At 39.5% G+C, this 15,407-nt stretch overlaps 1 protein-coding gene across 1 annotated transcript in view; it reads left to right on the top strand.

Annotated features, from left to right (window-relative positions):
- LOC120545040 (netrin receptor UNC5D-like) overlaps window positions 1-15,407 on the top strand; it is a 202,485-nt gene extending 187,078 nt beyond the window's left edge. Inside the window, exons 15-18 of the mRNA XM_039778981.1 lie at window positions 4,841-4,990; window positions 6,409-6,573; window positions 6,834-7,012; window positions 9,561-15,407. Of these exons, the coding sequence (XP_039634915.1) occupies window positions 4,841-4,990; window positions 6,409-6,573; window positions 6,834-7,012; window positions 9,561-9,759 (693 nt within the window). The 3' untranslated portion in view covers window positions 9,760-15,407. The remainder of the gene's footprint in view (window positions 1-4,840; window positions 4,991-6,408; window positions 6,574-6,833; window positions 7,013-9,560) is intronic.

Below are 15,407 nucleotides of genomic sequence, written 5' to 3' on the forward strand. Positions count from 1 at the left end.
CAACACATGTACACAGGTTGTTAACCATAAATTCAAAGATATTACAATATCACAAGGCAGGAAGGCAGGAAGTATAATATTGACAAAAGACTTTTGTTCTGATTTTTTTCTCTGTTTATGTCTCGTCTTTGTGTACAACCAATATGTTTGACTAACAATTCGGACTGCTCTCTTTATTTGATTTTTAGGCTCTAGCAGTGTCTGTTTCATCCCTTTTGTGCCTGGTTGCACGTTGTGAGCAGCAAAAAAAGCTGTTGAGCTTTTTAACTTTCAGTGGGCCAATCGTTCTGGATGCATTTGGAAGCGTTAAAACACTCTGCTTTTATTTTTCGTTTAGAGTTCATTTTTTCCTACGTCATGGTCACAGCGTTTCTCGAAATAAGATAAGATAAGATAAAACTGTATTTAACCCGAGGGAAATTTCTGTGCAGCAGTTGCAATACAAAGTGAAGGGAGAGTGCAAATATAAAAGTCTGCGATAACAATAAGGTCCAAATCCAAATGCCAAAATCAGGTTAACAGTATGAATCATAAAAATATAAACAGGTTAACGGTAGGGATCAGTCTAGGTGGGTTTCATATAGATACTGTATTTATGTACAGTATCAGATCTGAAGTATTTGGTGCAAGAGTAAGTGCAAGAGTACAAATAATATAGATCTAATATAATAAATAAGACATTATCATTCTGACTCTCACATACTGTACATACATTCTCCTTTCACATACATATATTTTTACTCTCACACACATACATACCTTCCGCTTTCACATACTCTTACATACATACATTCTATCTCTTACATAAACATATTTTCATTCTCACATGTATAACCCTTCACCATTTTCTCACATACATATACTATATCTCAGCCACATACTTATATTGTCACTTGTCAGCATATGTATATTCTTGGCGCTCATCTTTTGTGGTATCCATTAAGGCTGTTTTATGTTTCTGCGTCAAATCGACGGCGTAACCCCACAGACCCCTCTGCGTTGCCGCAAACCGCCGTCCGCCGTAGCTCGACATGCAACTCCAAAAAATTGTAACTTTGCGTCGAGGCGACGCAGACCACAAGGACTGTGATTGGTCAACTCGTCCTGTGTGTTGATAGTCAGTGTTTCAAGCAGCCTACTGTGGGGAATAGCAACATGCTAGTTCACTGACATAAGCTTTGCAAATAAACTCAGACAGATTTTGGTTACAATGACGGGGTTATCCATTTGTAAAGTGTCTATATGTCAGTAACGTTTTGAAATTAGCACTTCGCCAGCAATCCGTAGTTGTGGGCAGTTGTGCTAAAGTCTGTTTGCTAACATAACATAAACTGGCTGGCAGACACCTCGCAAATAACCTCAGACTTATTTTCTGGTTACAGCCCCCTAGCGTTATGGTTAAGTTACCTTATTGGGCCTTATGTCGACCGAGCTGTGAAAACACTATATGGGACATGCAATAATAGAGTAAAAGATGTTTGACTTTTTTATTAAATAAAGCATGTCAATAAACTCTACATGTCTGGCCCTTGATGTAATTCTTAGTTTCCAGTGTGGCCCTTAGTGAAATTGAGTTTGACACCCCTGCTTCACATGGAGATCTTAATTTTTTGGGGAGTGCTCATGAAAGTAGGCAAAGAACCAGGTAAAGCATCACATCATGTTTAGTAGTAAGCTGTCGGACTCTCTACAGGCATAGACAGCTGCTTGGTGTTCAGTCACGACATACTGTATGCAACACTGTCAAATGACAACCTGAACAGAGTTGTCGCTGAAAATTTTCAGTCAACCACAAATGCAGTCGAACGATATGTTCAGGGGAGTCTTCAAGAAATTGATCCCATTGGGCGATCCCGCAGAAGTTGCCATGCAATACGCCAACAAATATACAGTGTTCCAACTCCCAATGAATTATAGTGAGTAAATTCCCAACAGAAAAACTAAAGGTAAATTCAAGAAGCACAAAGTTAGTCACCCAGAATTCAGATATTTTCCCCACATTTCAGGGAAATTCAAATAACCCCTCCGAGAAAAATATACTGACAAAATATCTTACAAATTTTATGTTGCATCTCCAAAGCTATATTTTGTATATATATTTTTTAAATCCAGGACCAAATATTAGGTGTAACGTCTACACAGAATCCAAATTTGGTTAACTAGCCAACATGGCATCATGACTTTGCGTGAACATACACGCCACTTTCCTAATGCCAAATGGCGTTATCTGTACGTGAGAACGTGCCGTGCTATCGCGAGTCACACCCATCTTTAAAAAAAAACAAAGGTTGGGTTTAATAAAAACGCCACACGCGGGATGCGATCCTGGCTCTCCTGGATGCAAGTCCTGTCTGAAATATCAGTCTGTGGTAAGGTTTTAGGGAAAAAAACTGCAGATTTCTTGGGTGTTTATTACGAATTTCAACCCAACCCTGTGAAAAGTAAGCAATTGATTACATTTATCTCCAAGGGCTAGACTTCAAAAACTCATAACTAAGAATTTGGAGTAGGAATTTTGGGAGGTCCTATGAATTTGAGATTCTTCATTTGACATTCTGTGGAATGACTCCTGCTAAATTGACTAAGCATCCAAAGCAAAACAGAATTTTTATATTTTTAACAATTGTTGATGCACGATTTACAATTAATTTTTCCCCCTTGTACTAATTTCCTTAGGCACATTGATGGAAACCACAAACTTGTGAGATGGAGGATGGTGTTCCACGGCTGTGTAGATGGTTTTAGTCGAAACTTCATTTACCTTGCTTGTCTATATAACAACCTCTATTGTTTTGTCACTTTTCATTACTGGTGTTCAGAACTTTGGATTTACCATCCAGGATGAGATGTGACCATGGAATGGAAAACACTGGTGTTGCCCGTTTCATGCTTTACAGGAGAGAGTTAAATAAACAGTGTTATCACTGGCAGATCAGTTAATCAAAAAAAGAGAGATAAAATTTTCACTTAATGAAATACAGTTATTTTGTCTTCATTATATTTATTTGCCACGAATTTGAAGGGCTGTGACTGAATTTCAGAACCAGTGGAACAACCATAGTCTCTCAACACAGGGGGGAGCAAACTCCACTTCAGCTGCGGCAAAGGGGCATAGTCAATAATGTTGTTGTCATTACCCTAGTATGAATGGTGTTTATGACATAGACAGTGACTTTGCTATTGATGGCAGAACACTCTCACAGTTACAGAAAATGTTGTTGTTCCATTAATGAACATTACTATCAGTGACACAACAATGGAGACACTTCAGCAGACCTTTGACCATTTGAAGATGATGGATATCATGGTATAGATTTATTTTGCAACCTTGTGCATTTTCTTGAGATTCCTAATAATGCAACCATAATGCGGTCTTAAAAAAGAATAACGAAAACACAATGTTTAACGTTAGTGAATATTTTAGACAATAAATGTTTGAAGCCTTATGTCAGTGCAGTGAGGGCATGAGATCGGACACAATTGCGGGAGGTTAAATCTAGGCTAGACAGGTGGGAAAAAAAGCGCGGTCACTTAGCTACCTGAACATGACCCTGCTCGAGTCTCTCAGCCAATCACAGCGTGAGGTTGAAAGCCAATCACAGCACGAGAAATGATCTGCCATCCGTTTCTACTATACTCCTTCCGTTTCCACTATACTTTCTCTCACTCACACGCATTCTTCTCTCACAGACATATATTTTCTTCTTATATACATATATGATTTAAAATTTTGACTGCATGAGATCAAAAATATATGAATATGTATGTTAAATATAGAAATATGAAAGAAAATATATATTTGTGTGAGTTAAAATATAGAAATATAAGAGTAAAATGTATGAATGTGTGAGTTAAAAATATAATGTATGTGAGAGTGAAAATACATGTATGTGAAAGGAAAATGTATGTATGAGAGTACCAGAATGAATAATGTCTTACACGGCCGCTCATACAAATAAATGTACAAAGATCACAACATATAAAAGCTGGGGCTTCCAGGATGCACAAGCTTAAAACCCAATAAAAACAATTACTAAAAGCTTCTACTGTGTATTTGCAGTAGTTTTTTGTCTTACTTTAGCCATTCATTTGTTTCTTTCACATTTCTGAAAATGGTTTTAGGAAAATTGTTTTCTTGAAATTTTACGGGAAAAAAAAGAAGTTTAGTTCATATACAGCCCATCACAATTTCCAAAGTGCTTGTTTGGTCTGACCAACAGTCAGATTCAGTTGACTGTCACAAAAGACAAAAGTCTCAAATCAATGTGTTGTGCATTCTTACTGGTAACCAGTTTTATTTATGACACTTACCGTTGACCTGTTTAGAACTTGTTTACATTTCTAGCCTTTTTCTTTTTTTTGCACCACACTGATAATCTATATATATAATATATAATATAATATTTTGCTCTATTTGCACTCTAAATATTTGCAGTCTTTCCCACTTTTGTACTGCAACTGCTGCATTTGCTGCACAAATTTCCCTTGGGATAAATAAAGTTCTATTTTATCTTATCTTTTTTTTAAGTGATTGTCAAAGTAGTTGACAATTAATTTGATAAATCAAATAATAGTTTTTATTTTTTTTCAATTTGTCTCTTCACCCTAGATAAACTATTACAATGAATCTCAGACTTTTCTGTGTGTGTTTCCTGTTTGCTTATATACTGTATGTTTATTATTAATATCAAGAGAAACATTTTATTGTACATGAAAATCTGTGTGCTGTGCCTGGCTTGAGTCCTGTCTTGATACACTGAGGCAATCCCCCATATAACATATCTACCTTTTTTCCACTTCCCTACCCCATGTAAAAACAACCCACATCTTTCCTTATCAGGAGGTGGCGGTGGGCGAGCGCAGCAGGGGCGGGCGGCTGCTGGAGGAGCCTAAAATGATGCTGTTCCGGGGGAACACTTTCAGCCTCCAGGTGTCCATCCAGGACGTCCCACAGTTACTCTGGAGCATCAAGCCTTTCACCACCTGCCAGGTAGGCAGTTTATAACTGTGAGTTTGTGTCATTAGGTGGGAAGGAATTTGAGCAGCAAGCATGTTCACTGTATGTGCATCTCACTTCTAATGTACACCGAGTTCACAGAGAGAGGCTGTGCACCTTCATCTACTCAGCTTCCTCTGTTCCTCCATAAAAAACTCTCACCTCTACCAGTTTTGCTTTTCCTTACTTGGTCACATCAAAGCCAAAGGACGGCAGCAAGGGCACAGCAGGAGATGACTAAGGCCAGCTATCTCACCCACACACACACCCATACAAAATTAATTATGACTGCCAGGCAAGCATACACACACACACACACACACACACACACATCTCCTACTTATCTTCCTAGGGGTCTACATCCTGCATGTTCTGCTCTGCCCTGTGATGTTTATCCCACCAGTGACATCCTATTAGCAGCATAGTGTGTCTGGAATACCAACAACGTGTTCTTGGAGAGGGAAGAGCCCCTATAGCGAGGGTCCTACGGGGAAGATGGCTGTAGGCTTTTATTCAGACACCACTCTTGTCTAAAGGAGGCTTTTACAAGTAGCCATCGTCCTGTCTGATGGATCTAAAGAGAGGATGATTCACCCATAAAACAGTGTTTTTGACCTGTTCTCACTGCGCCACTGTCTAGGTCACGCAATAGTTAGTAATGGAAGTCGAAATTGGCCTTTTAGATTCCATTTTCTCCAAAGGTCTGTTAGTTTGGGGTTTTCAGCTTCCACTTTTGGGGGAAATGCAGTGCAAACTGGGTAAATTAAGGCATGTCTGTCCTGGCTCCATAATCACATTACAGTTCTTGATCTAAGAGATTGGCATTTACCAGCATATGCAAGCATATTATCAGAATTTGGAGAATACATAACAAGCCAACAAGGTGGATATGTCTGGCTTGGAAATTCTTAAGTTAATGCTGTGGGCTGTACGGTTACTAAAAAATTTATGATTTTATGTCATTACATAGACTATTTCTGCTAAATATGTGGGCTTGTAATATTTATTGACCTAATGGTTGCATGTAAGACTAGCCACACTGTTGGTTATAATGCAAAATTAATGTAAAGTAAGTTGATTATTTTTACCAGGCAACCGTAAGTAACATAATGTAGAATTTATTACATCTTTGCACTAATGGCTCCAGCTCTTTCAGTGTTAACAGGATACATTTTCATCCCTTGGGCTCTAAATGCCTTTTGGTGTTCTGTCTGACAGGTAAACTGCTTGATTAGGTAACACCATTGATTGGCTAAAGAGCCTACTTATTCACTCCTAATTAATCATGTAAACAGCAAAGTGGGTGACAAAGCAGGACTGAAATAACTAATGTCTTTGATTTAATGAGTTTGTTGTCTCCTAATCCTATCGCTGTCCTTCCTGTCCGCTGTCTGCCTGCCCTTGCTCTGCAGGAGTTCTCCTTTTCTCAGGTGTGGGCCAGTAACCAGCGTCCCCTGCAGTGTGCCTTCTCTATGGAGCGATACAGCCACTCCTCGTCTCAGCTCTCCTGCAAGATCGGCATCCGCCAGGTCAAAGGCGAGGAGCAGATTCTCCAGGTCTATACGTCTGTGGTGGAGGTGAGTAGCACTCGTAGAAACAGTGTCCTCGATGCGTGGGCAGTCAAGCGGCTTGTTAATAGGTTCTTTTATTACACTGAATAACTCTTGATTTGATTTAAGGGTTTGCTTAATGAGCCTCTCTGGGAGCTTTTCATGTATAGATTGCAAATTGTCTTGATAAGTCCTTGTCCTTGTCTTCATATTGAGAATTTCAGCTGCAGTATCAAAATCAGCCTGACACCTCTTTCCTTCTTTCTTTCTTTCTTTCTTGCTGCCAGAATGAAAAGGGAGTGGTTCCCTTTTTCACTCAGTCAGACTGCACCATCACCTCTCAGACAGGGTCAAGGGCCTTTAAAATCCCTGTGTCCATCCGTCAGCGGATCAGCGCCACCTTTGACACCGCTAACGCCAACGGGAAGGACTGGCAGCTCTTGGCTCAAAAGCTCCACATAGACAGGTATCAGAAGTGTTTAGAGTTATAGCACTCTGAATCCAGCATTTCATTCTTAGTCTTTATTGTATGCAGTTGCAGTTTCCCTCTCGCTAAGTCATGTATGTTGTGTTACACACGCTGAGATATATGAAGCAGCTGGTATGTTTTGCTTAGTTGTTATTACAGAATAATGAATAGAAAGCAGAAATGCTGTATCGGCTCTCCTCTATGTTAACGTTCCCACTTTGAATGCTATTTTTAATCTGGAATTTAGGCACCGTGTCAACTCTAATCTTCCATCATTCACCAACCAGCCTTCAGTTACACACCACACTGCTGATTTCATTATAGATCTAGAAGCACATGCACAGAGGGGGGAGGGGGGTGAGATGTAAGGACCAACTTTAGCACAGTCAGAATAACTGGAGAGAAGATGCAGTGGTTTGCAGAAATAGGAAGGGAGGTCTGAGACCGCTGACAGGCCAGCCTCTGGCAAGAAAATGTGTTCATGTTAGCACTCCACATTAGCAGCATCTCTGCATGTGCTTCATCCTTCACCCCCTGCTACACTTTTCAGAAGGTTGTGCCAGGTGAGTATTTGCATAGGCTGTGGAGGATTTTAGTTGTTTGGAATGGGGTGAGCTCTGTTTGTGCTTCAGAAGAGAAGTCAATAATCAAGAGCTTATAGCCATGAAGACTCTTAAATCTGTGCCATCAGCTCCATCAAAGCACCTGAGGAAAAAAAAGTACTGAAAGTGAGTATTCTATCTTGCTTGCTAGTTGGACAAACATAAGAGGAAAAGTAAGCTAAGATACTGTGACTGAAAGTATGTGATAAAGGAGTTCCACTTAAACAGTCTGAAAACAAACATCTGTAAATGAGGACTAGGAAAGGATTTGAGTTTTGAGTTTTGTTCCTATCCAATCGAACACACCACGAAGCATGTAATGAGAACGTCTCTAACAAGTTAAAGCTGCGGTGGGTAGAAAGCAAAAGAAAAATGCCAGGATTTGAAGTGAGTGAGACCTCTTCCTGCAGCTCTCCCCTCTCTGTCGTGCCGGCAATGCATCCGCAGAACAACCAATAGAAACGCTCTCTATCTCTCTCTAAAATGACCTGTGATTGACCAAAGTCACCCGTCACGGGCTAGATTATCTAAAGCCTGAATACAGAGCCAAGAGGAAGTGCAGAAGTCTAGTTTTCTCTCAGACAACTTGAATTACAATATGCTGAAAGATTATTATGGGATCTTCACCAAACCAGGCTAAAAATAAAGAGCCTATCGCAGCTTTAAGCTGATTTTTCTAATTATTTCTCTGAATGTGTGGAAACATCCTCATACCAAGGGCAGAATGTGGGGTAGAAAGGAAAAGTGGGTGGAAATCCCATTGTAATGAAACAGTGCACTCTGTTGGATAGGCATTATAACAACAGCACAGGAAGAAAATCAATGTAAATGAAGAGTTGCTCCTTTTTTATACAATAAACCATCTGTTCACACTACAAACTAACTAAATTTCGCTGTACCAATACTATTGTTGACCTTAAGATAAACCAGTTTACTTGATCTTTGCAGACTATAACTGCCTGTCTAATAGTCAGATTTATGCAGAGCAAGCCATCAAGTAAAACAGTTTTATTAAATATATTTTTTCGTATACTATGAAAACAAGTAAGCTGGAAATTCAGGAATTACTTTATAAAAAAAACCATAAAATATCTTCTTCTACGTATTTATGAAAGGCAAAACCACCCACATAATCAAAATGAGTTTAAAGGGGCACTCCACCAATTTTACACATAATGTTCAGCTTACTCGTCAAGAAGAGAAGGTCACTACTCAGCCAGTGAAAACAGCAATATGTCTTATGTCTTTTCTTTTTTTTTTTTTACACAAAATTTAATTTAGCAAAGAAAATGCACATATCCCTTCAGGCACAAACAAGAACACAACATAATACAGGAGAGCTGATTACAGCAACAAAAATGTCAATAAAAAAAAATAAGGAATGAAAATAAAATAAAAACATGCAATGAGAGACAGAGATAAGTTGAAAATTAAATAATAATAATACAAAAATATCTGAAAATCCTAAAATAAATAGGGACAGACCTTAGAGTAGAGCAATTTATTTGACCTCAGGGGGTTTCATCAAATATGAGAAGAAGCTGTCTTCTGTTGCTCCTCTGTTTTGAAAAATAACTCTGACAATGTCATAGTGATGTCATCAGGGTCGTCTTGGCTTGGGCTAGAGACTTAAAATTTAAAAATAGAAAGGCTGCATTACAAACTGGGTGTGTGGCGTCTTTAAGGAGTTTGACCCATAACAGGTTAATTTTAATTTTGCCTCTTTCATGAGTTCCCCATGTGTATGGAAGTGCAATACTACAGTAAATCGCTGGAGTAACCCTTTGAAAATGTCTCTGTGTTGGCCTTTTAAGTTATAATTAGTGCAAGGCAATCACTTCATTGCTGAACCACTATTAACTGGCACTCTCATTTGTTCTCAGTGATTGCTCCTTGCCTTGCGATCCACTCTAATATAATATTCCGTTTTCCCTCGCCTGTAGGAACCTGTGCTACTTTGCATGTCAGGAGAGCCCATCATCAGTGATTCTGAGTCTGTGGGAAGCCCAGCACCAGGACTCGGGGGACCTGGACTCTCTGGCCAGTGCCCTTGAGGAAATCGGCAAAGTCCAGTCCCCCAGGACCGCCACGCTTGGCTGCAGCAGAGAAGAACGGGACTCAGAATTCACTAAACTTGGGTAGGGACGATTCTACAGCAGATCAAAAATAATGATGAACCTTTACTGCATGAACACTGATGACCAGGTGTACTAGCTAACTGATGGGGAGGAGGAGAAAGAGGAGACGCAAAGAGGACTGCAAGGGAAATTCAGTTTTGGACTGTTGCTAAAGGAACACCTTTGCTGAACCAAACAGCAAATACAGACGGGAATCAAGGAACAACCGAAGGAAGTGAGTGAGGAAGTATTTCTGTTATTGAGAGGCACCAACAAAACATTTTAGAAAAGGGAGATATAAGTATCCTGCACCCATCTTTGATTGAGAAATGTCAACTCCTGACAGGTTTGATAACCTGTATTCAAGGATTATGGATATCTGTGTGAAGAGGACTCTCCGCGTAGGATGGAGCGTGTTGTAGACAGACTGCCAATCAGGCTGGTGTTGTGACTTTCCCAGGATCGGATGTGCTTGCACTTGCCCCCAAAAAGTCCTCTGGGCTGTCAAAAATATTTAGTGTAATGTCATTTTGTTGTCATTCATTTTCCAGATCCCCTAATGCTTTTTTTTTTTCGTTCCTACAGCGTGTCTCTGATGTTAGGTTCTGGAGTTAAAGGAGGAAACAGAAAGTGAGGAGTATTGGATATTACTTTTGTCAGAACTTTGGTCAGAAATACTGACAATGATTAGCATTTAAAAAGATCTGATGATGTCCACATGCTAAAAAAAATAATGTAAGGCTGTGTAAGAGATGACTTTATAAACTGTGCTAAATTGGCATTGATCATATGGATAACTATCATTTTGCAAGAAACACCCACATGTAGAACATTTTCAACCCTACCTGCAGAACACATTGTCAAAGCAAAGGCTGCAGAAGAGGATAAGTTATCCCAATGTACAATGCAATGCAGCCAGAGGTGCACCCTAATGTCTAATGATCAACTTCTCTGTGTGATAAGTGACTCCATACCAGACAGTGGGAGCATTACATAAATTGCAAATTGTTGGCGCTGGTTAATTGGTGTGTACGTTTAAGACCCTCTGGGACTTAATGTTTCTTGATTATTATTTTTTTATTTAAATTTTGACTTTTGATGTGTGGCTTGATTTGAGCTGCCTTTTATGGATCGTATTTAGAGACACTCCCACTCCTCTGTCTTCTCTTCACAGGCAGAGTTGCTCCACCTGCCCCTAAACATGATAAAGTGATTTTGTGTTGAACTCTGTGTTGCGTATGTGTGTACGTGTGTGTGTGTGTGTGTGTGTGTGTGTGTGTGTGTGTGTGTACTTTTAATGAATTCAATTCTTGAAAGGCCTGACAGCCCAGCATACTGTTTGGTGAAGAAATCAGCGACAGTAATTCTTCAAAAACTGTATTTAGCAAAGAGATGAAACAAAAATTCTATGTTTTAGAAAGATGTAAAAGAACCAAGTAAGCACTCTTTAAGTTTGATGGATGGCAGATCCTGTCATTCCTCCTTAGAAGTACTTAAAGGCATATTCTGACATTTTTGGAAATAAGCTATTCGCTTTCTTGCCGAGACTTAGATGAGAAGATCGATACCACTTCTGTGACAATGGCAACAATCTTCTCTTCTAATTTACGGCACAAAAGTGAATAAGCTAATTTCCCAAAATGTCAAACAATTTGTTTAATTAACTAAGACTCCCAATTTCATATGCAAGCTGCCAAAGAAGCTCCAAGCGTGCTCATGCTGACTCTACAGTGGAAAAGCACATTCCTGTTGATTTGTGTATTCATGGAAACATTCTGAGATATCTAACCACAGAGATATGCATGCCATTCCATAGTCTCTGAGGTCTCCTGATAATCCGTTTTCACTGAGCCATGACTGCCAAATAATCAAACTGCAAATAATGCAGACCTGTAGTCTATCAGCAAGCCCATCTGTATGGATCAAAGAACACCACGTGTATAGAGAAACCTCTATAAGGAGAGACTGATTCTCCACTATCAGCTGAAAAGGTCACAGTGTAGAAAGGCCAAAGCTTGGAATACATTTACACTTGGAAGAAACTGACTCACATGGAGGCCACTAGTACAGACAACAGGATCTAAACCTTTACTAAGCAAGTAAAATACAGTTAAGTCTCTTCTCCATGCTTTCCTAATGTTTAAAAGGACATTATAAAGGGGTTGGAGTAACTGGGCGTGCAACTAATGACTATTTTCGTAATTGATCATATTGGTTTGGTCCATAATTTGCCAGAACAAAAAATGTCCATCACAGTGGCACATTCAAATCTCTTGTTTTGTCCAACCGGCAGTCCTAAACCCAAAGTAGCTTAATATCATAGAAGACAAAGGTGTAAATATTCACACCTGAAGCTGGAACCAGTGATTTTTTGGGGGGGCATTTTAGCATCATGACTAAGATGAATCACCTAATCATTACAGCTTTAGAAGTAACCATATAAGTCATAGTCCTACCTTAACAGGTGCTCTACTTAACACAATAATTTGTTTCCGTCAAACAGCTAATCTGTGATTATTGTTATCACCATCCTGACTGAAGGTCATCTTTAAAGGTAATCCAATGTAACCTCATGCTACCGGCACACATTATTATGGATCCCACATAACTTCTAGGCAAGTTCCGCTCTACGAAGCAGCTCAATTGTTTGGGGTTAGGCATTGACCTAGAGTGGTTAAGGTTAGGGTAGCCAATTGGTCAGGGCACAGGACCTGAACAAATCGGGTTATGTTACCTTGCGTAAGCATGGACGCCTGGCCAATAATAGTGTGTGAATGCTATTGAAGGGCAGGTCTTGCCTAGAAGTTACTCGGGTTCCATAATAACGCTACTGGCACCTGTAGTTAGCATAGCTGCTAATCAAGCTTTAGCGGTAATAGAGTGCTTGGCCTCCTCAGCTACAAGGTTCAACAGCTGGGCTATAGGAGCTAGCTAGCATACAGTCAACTGTTTAAAGCAGCTTTTGATTGACTGGAAACTTGTTCTTTTAACGACTCCAAAAAGCACTGAAATTATTCCGGCTGGTTAGTCCTCGTTTCATGAGATGGACTGTTGGGAGTTTCAGACATAGAATAATTTTCTTTTTAGAGATTTCAAGTACAACCAAATTAATATGGACCCGTTGTAATCTTAGTGAGCCTCCAGATTGAGAGGAAAATCCACATTTTGAAGTGATTTGTCAAAGTTACATGAAACTACTACATGAAAGAGTTGGTGCTAGCAGTGCGGTGACTGGGACCAGCTTGTTTCATCAGTATTCAATTCCTCAATGGACCACAGAAGTCAGATTATTCCAACATTTGTTTCTTCCTCCTGGGATTAACGGCTCCTTTCCAGTATTGATTTTCTGCTAACTTGTAGCATGCTGACAACTGTGGATGAATTCTCCCACTGTGCCACCTGGAAGAGCATTCGTACCTATTCAAAGTCCTCCTGCAGAGCTGTAGTGTTGGCTAATGGTGCCAACGTTGCTTTTTCTTGAAAAAAGGTTATTACTGTAGCTGCTCTCGAAAGAGAAAAGAATCATGCGAGTTGAAAGACCGTTTCCTGAGCTATTACCCACAATAGATCCCACTGATGTATCATCACTATAAGAGCTGACTCCTTAAGAATCATGAGTTGACCTTTCTGCTGAAGCACAGAAAATGTCCTGCATCCTCACCAAGGCCCCTGTGTGATAAATCATTTATGGTAAACTCTGATTTTTATCCAAACTTTTTTACATTTTTTTATTGTATTTACAGATGTATCAGTGCTTGGGATGGGATCAGTCAGATCTCCTTGGATCAAAAGAAATGGGATACGACACTCCATTCCAGCTGCGTTAGTTAGACCTTTTAGGGCAGGAATAGGAGTAACAAAAGAACGCAGCCAGCAGAATCCCTGAAGGGAGGACAAGAGGGGACGTGAAAATGTTTATCTATAGCCAGCAGTTGGACAGGTGCTCAGGTACTGTTCCTCCATCTGATACATTTCTACATAATATCAAAATCCCATGTGAGTGAGAAAAACTGAAATTATTCCAATAGACAGAAATCTTAAGAAAGGAAATTTGACAACCACCCAGTTACAAAGCTGATGGTCTGCTGAGCAACCAAGTTGCATTTAAAGATCTGGACCTGAGACTTGATGGAAATGTTGTCCTGTAGAGAAGGGACACTGCTAAGGCTACATAACTCCAGGAGACCTTCACGACAACGAATAGCACCCATTTTTTTTAGACATCACAGTAGAAAGTTGAGTCTTCTTCTCTGCACAACTGAGAGTGATCAGTATTACACTATCCAACAGTGGTTTTCAGTCAGGCAAGGAGTCACACATCCGTATGCAGATCTATAATGGACTGTGATAATGTTGTGATTTATGCCACCTTGTAAAGATTTTGTGGACTCTGCTGGAGTGAAGATTACTTTGGACTTTGTTTCTGGAAATCTTTTTGGCAGAAGGCCTTGAAACGTTACTGGAATTGACCTTTTGTTGGCTGAAGGCTTGGACAATAAGGTGTTACGCTGCCAAATCTCTCTCCCAAAACACAGTTTTTTATTCCCAATGTGTCAACTTAAAATCTCACACACCTACCTTGAACTGAATTTTTGCTGTGTCAAGCCCTTCTGTCTCTCTTATATATACACACAGACATGTATACACACACATGCAAATTTAAAAAGGAAACAGATTAGCTTTATAGTCCCATCATGTGTTGTGCACCACAAAAATACACGGTTTTCTAATTCTAACACTAACTAATTGTGCCTCTCCATGTGGGTTTGGTGTCATCAGAGCGTCTGACCAGAATGTTTTTTATTATATACCATATCAAAGAAACTAGTATGTTATATGCAAGTTGTATTGTCCATTGCCATGCACAGTGCCCACCTTGTATACACTGCAGAGGTGTTTCCTAAGAATGCTGAAGCATTTAAACCTGTTATCTCCGACGCCAGGAACCTACAGCGACGATGAGCTGACTAAAAATGATTTGACCATCTGTCACCTGAGGATGCTCAGTGTGTCCGTCGGTGTCCTTTACATAAACTTGATGACTCAGAGAGTGTATGCGTGTGAGTGCGTGCAGAGAAAGTTGTGTGTAACTTTTAAAAAGCTGTATTACATGTCCTTGGAAAATCCAGCCTACAGTAGTGCTACTATTTCAGCTTATTCAGACGTGTGATGTAATGTGTTTTTCTCACAGCCTACTATCTGAAGCTCTGCATTGCTTTGGAGAAAAAAAAGAAAACAATGCTAACTTGAGTAAAAGTATATCAATTCATCAAACGTGGTGAAAGTTTAAGTGAAAAGGTTATTACTCTGGTTGTTTCTCTGCTTTTCTTTCCAGGATGACATCTATACTGCCTCTTAAATCTTATTCTCATATCAATTGAAACAGCTGGAAATGTTAAGTAGTTATTATTTTATTCTTCAAATGGTTATGTATCCAGTGCAATGCATTTCTATACGTTTGATTTGAGACATCTCGGTACATTTTCGGTACTCAAGATTTGATTAACGTGCTATATGAATGTTTATGTTGAAGGTGAAAAGCGTGACAGTCATGCTGCTTATCACCAGTGATGTTCCCTTACAGCCAAGTTCTTTTTCTTTTTCAAAGATTTGCAATTTTGAAACTGTATATACTGTATTGTGTTGAAATAAATATGCAGTGAAAGCATAGGA

Source organism: Perca fluviatilis, chromosome 17, assembly GCF_010015445.1.
Source record: "Perca fluviatilis chromosome 17, GENO_Pfluv_1.0, whole genome shotgun sequence".
NCBI classification, from domain to species: Eukaryota; Metazoa; Chordata; class Actinopteri; order Perciformes; family Percidae; genus Perca; species Perca fluviatilis.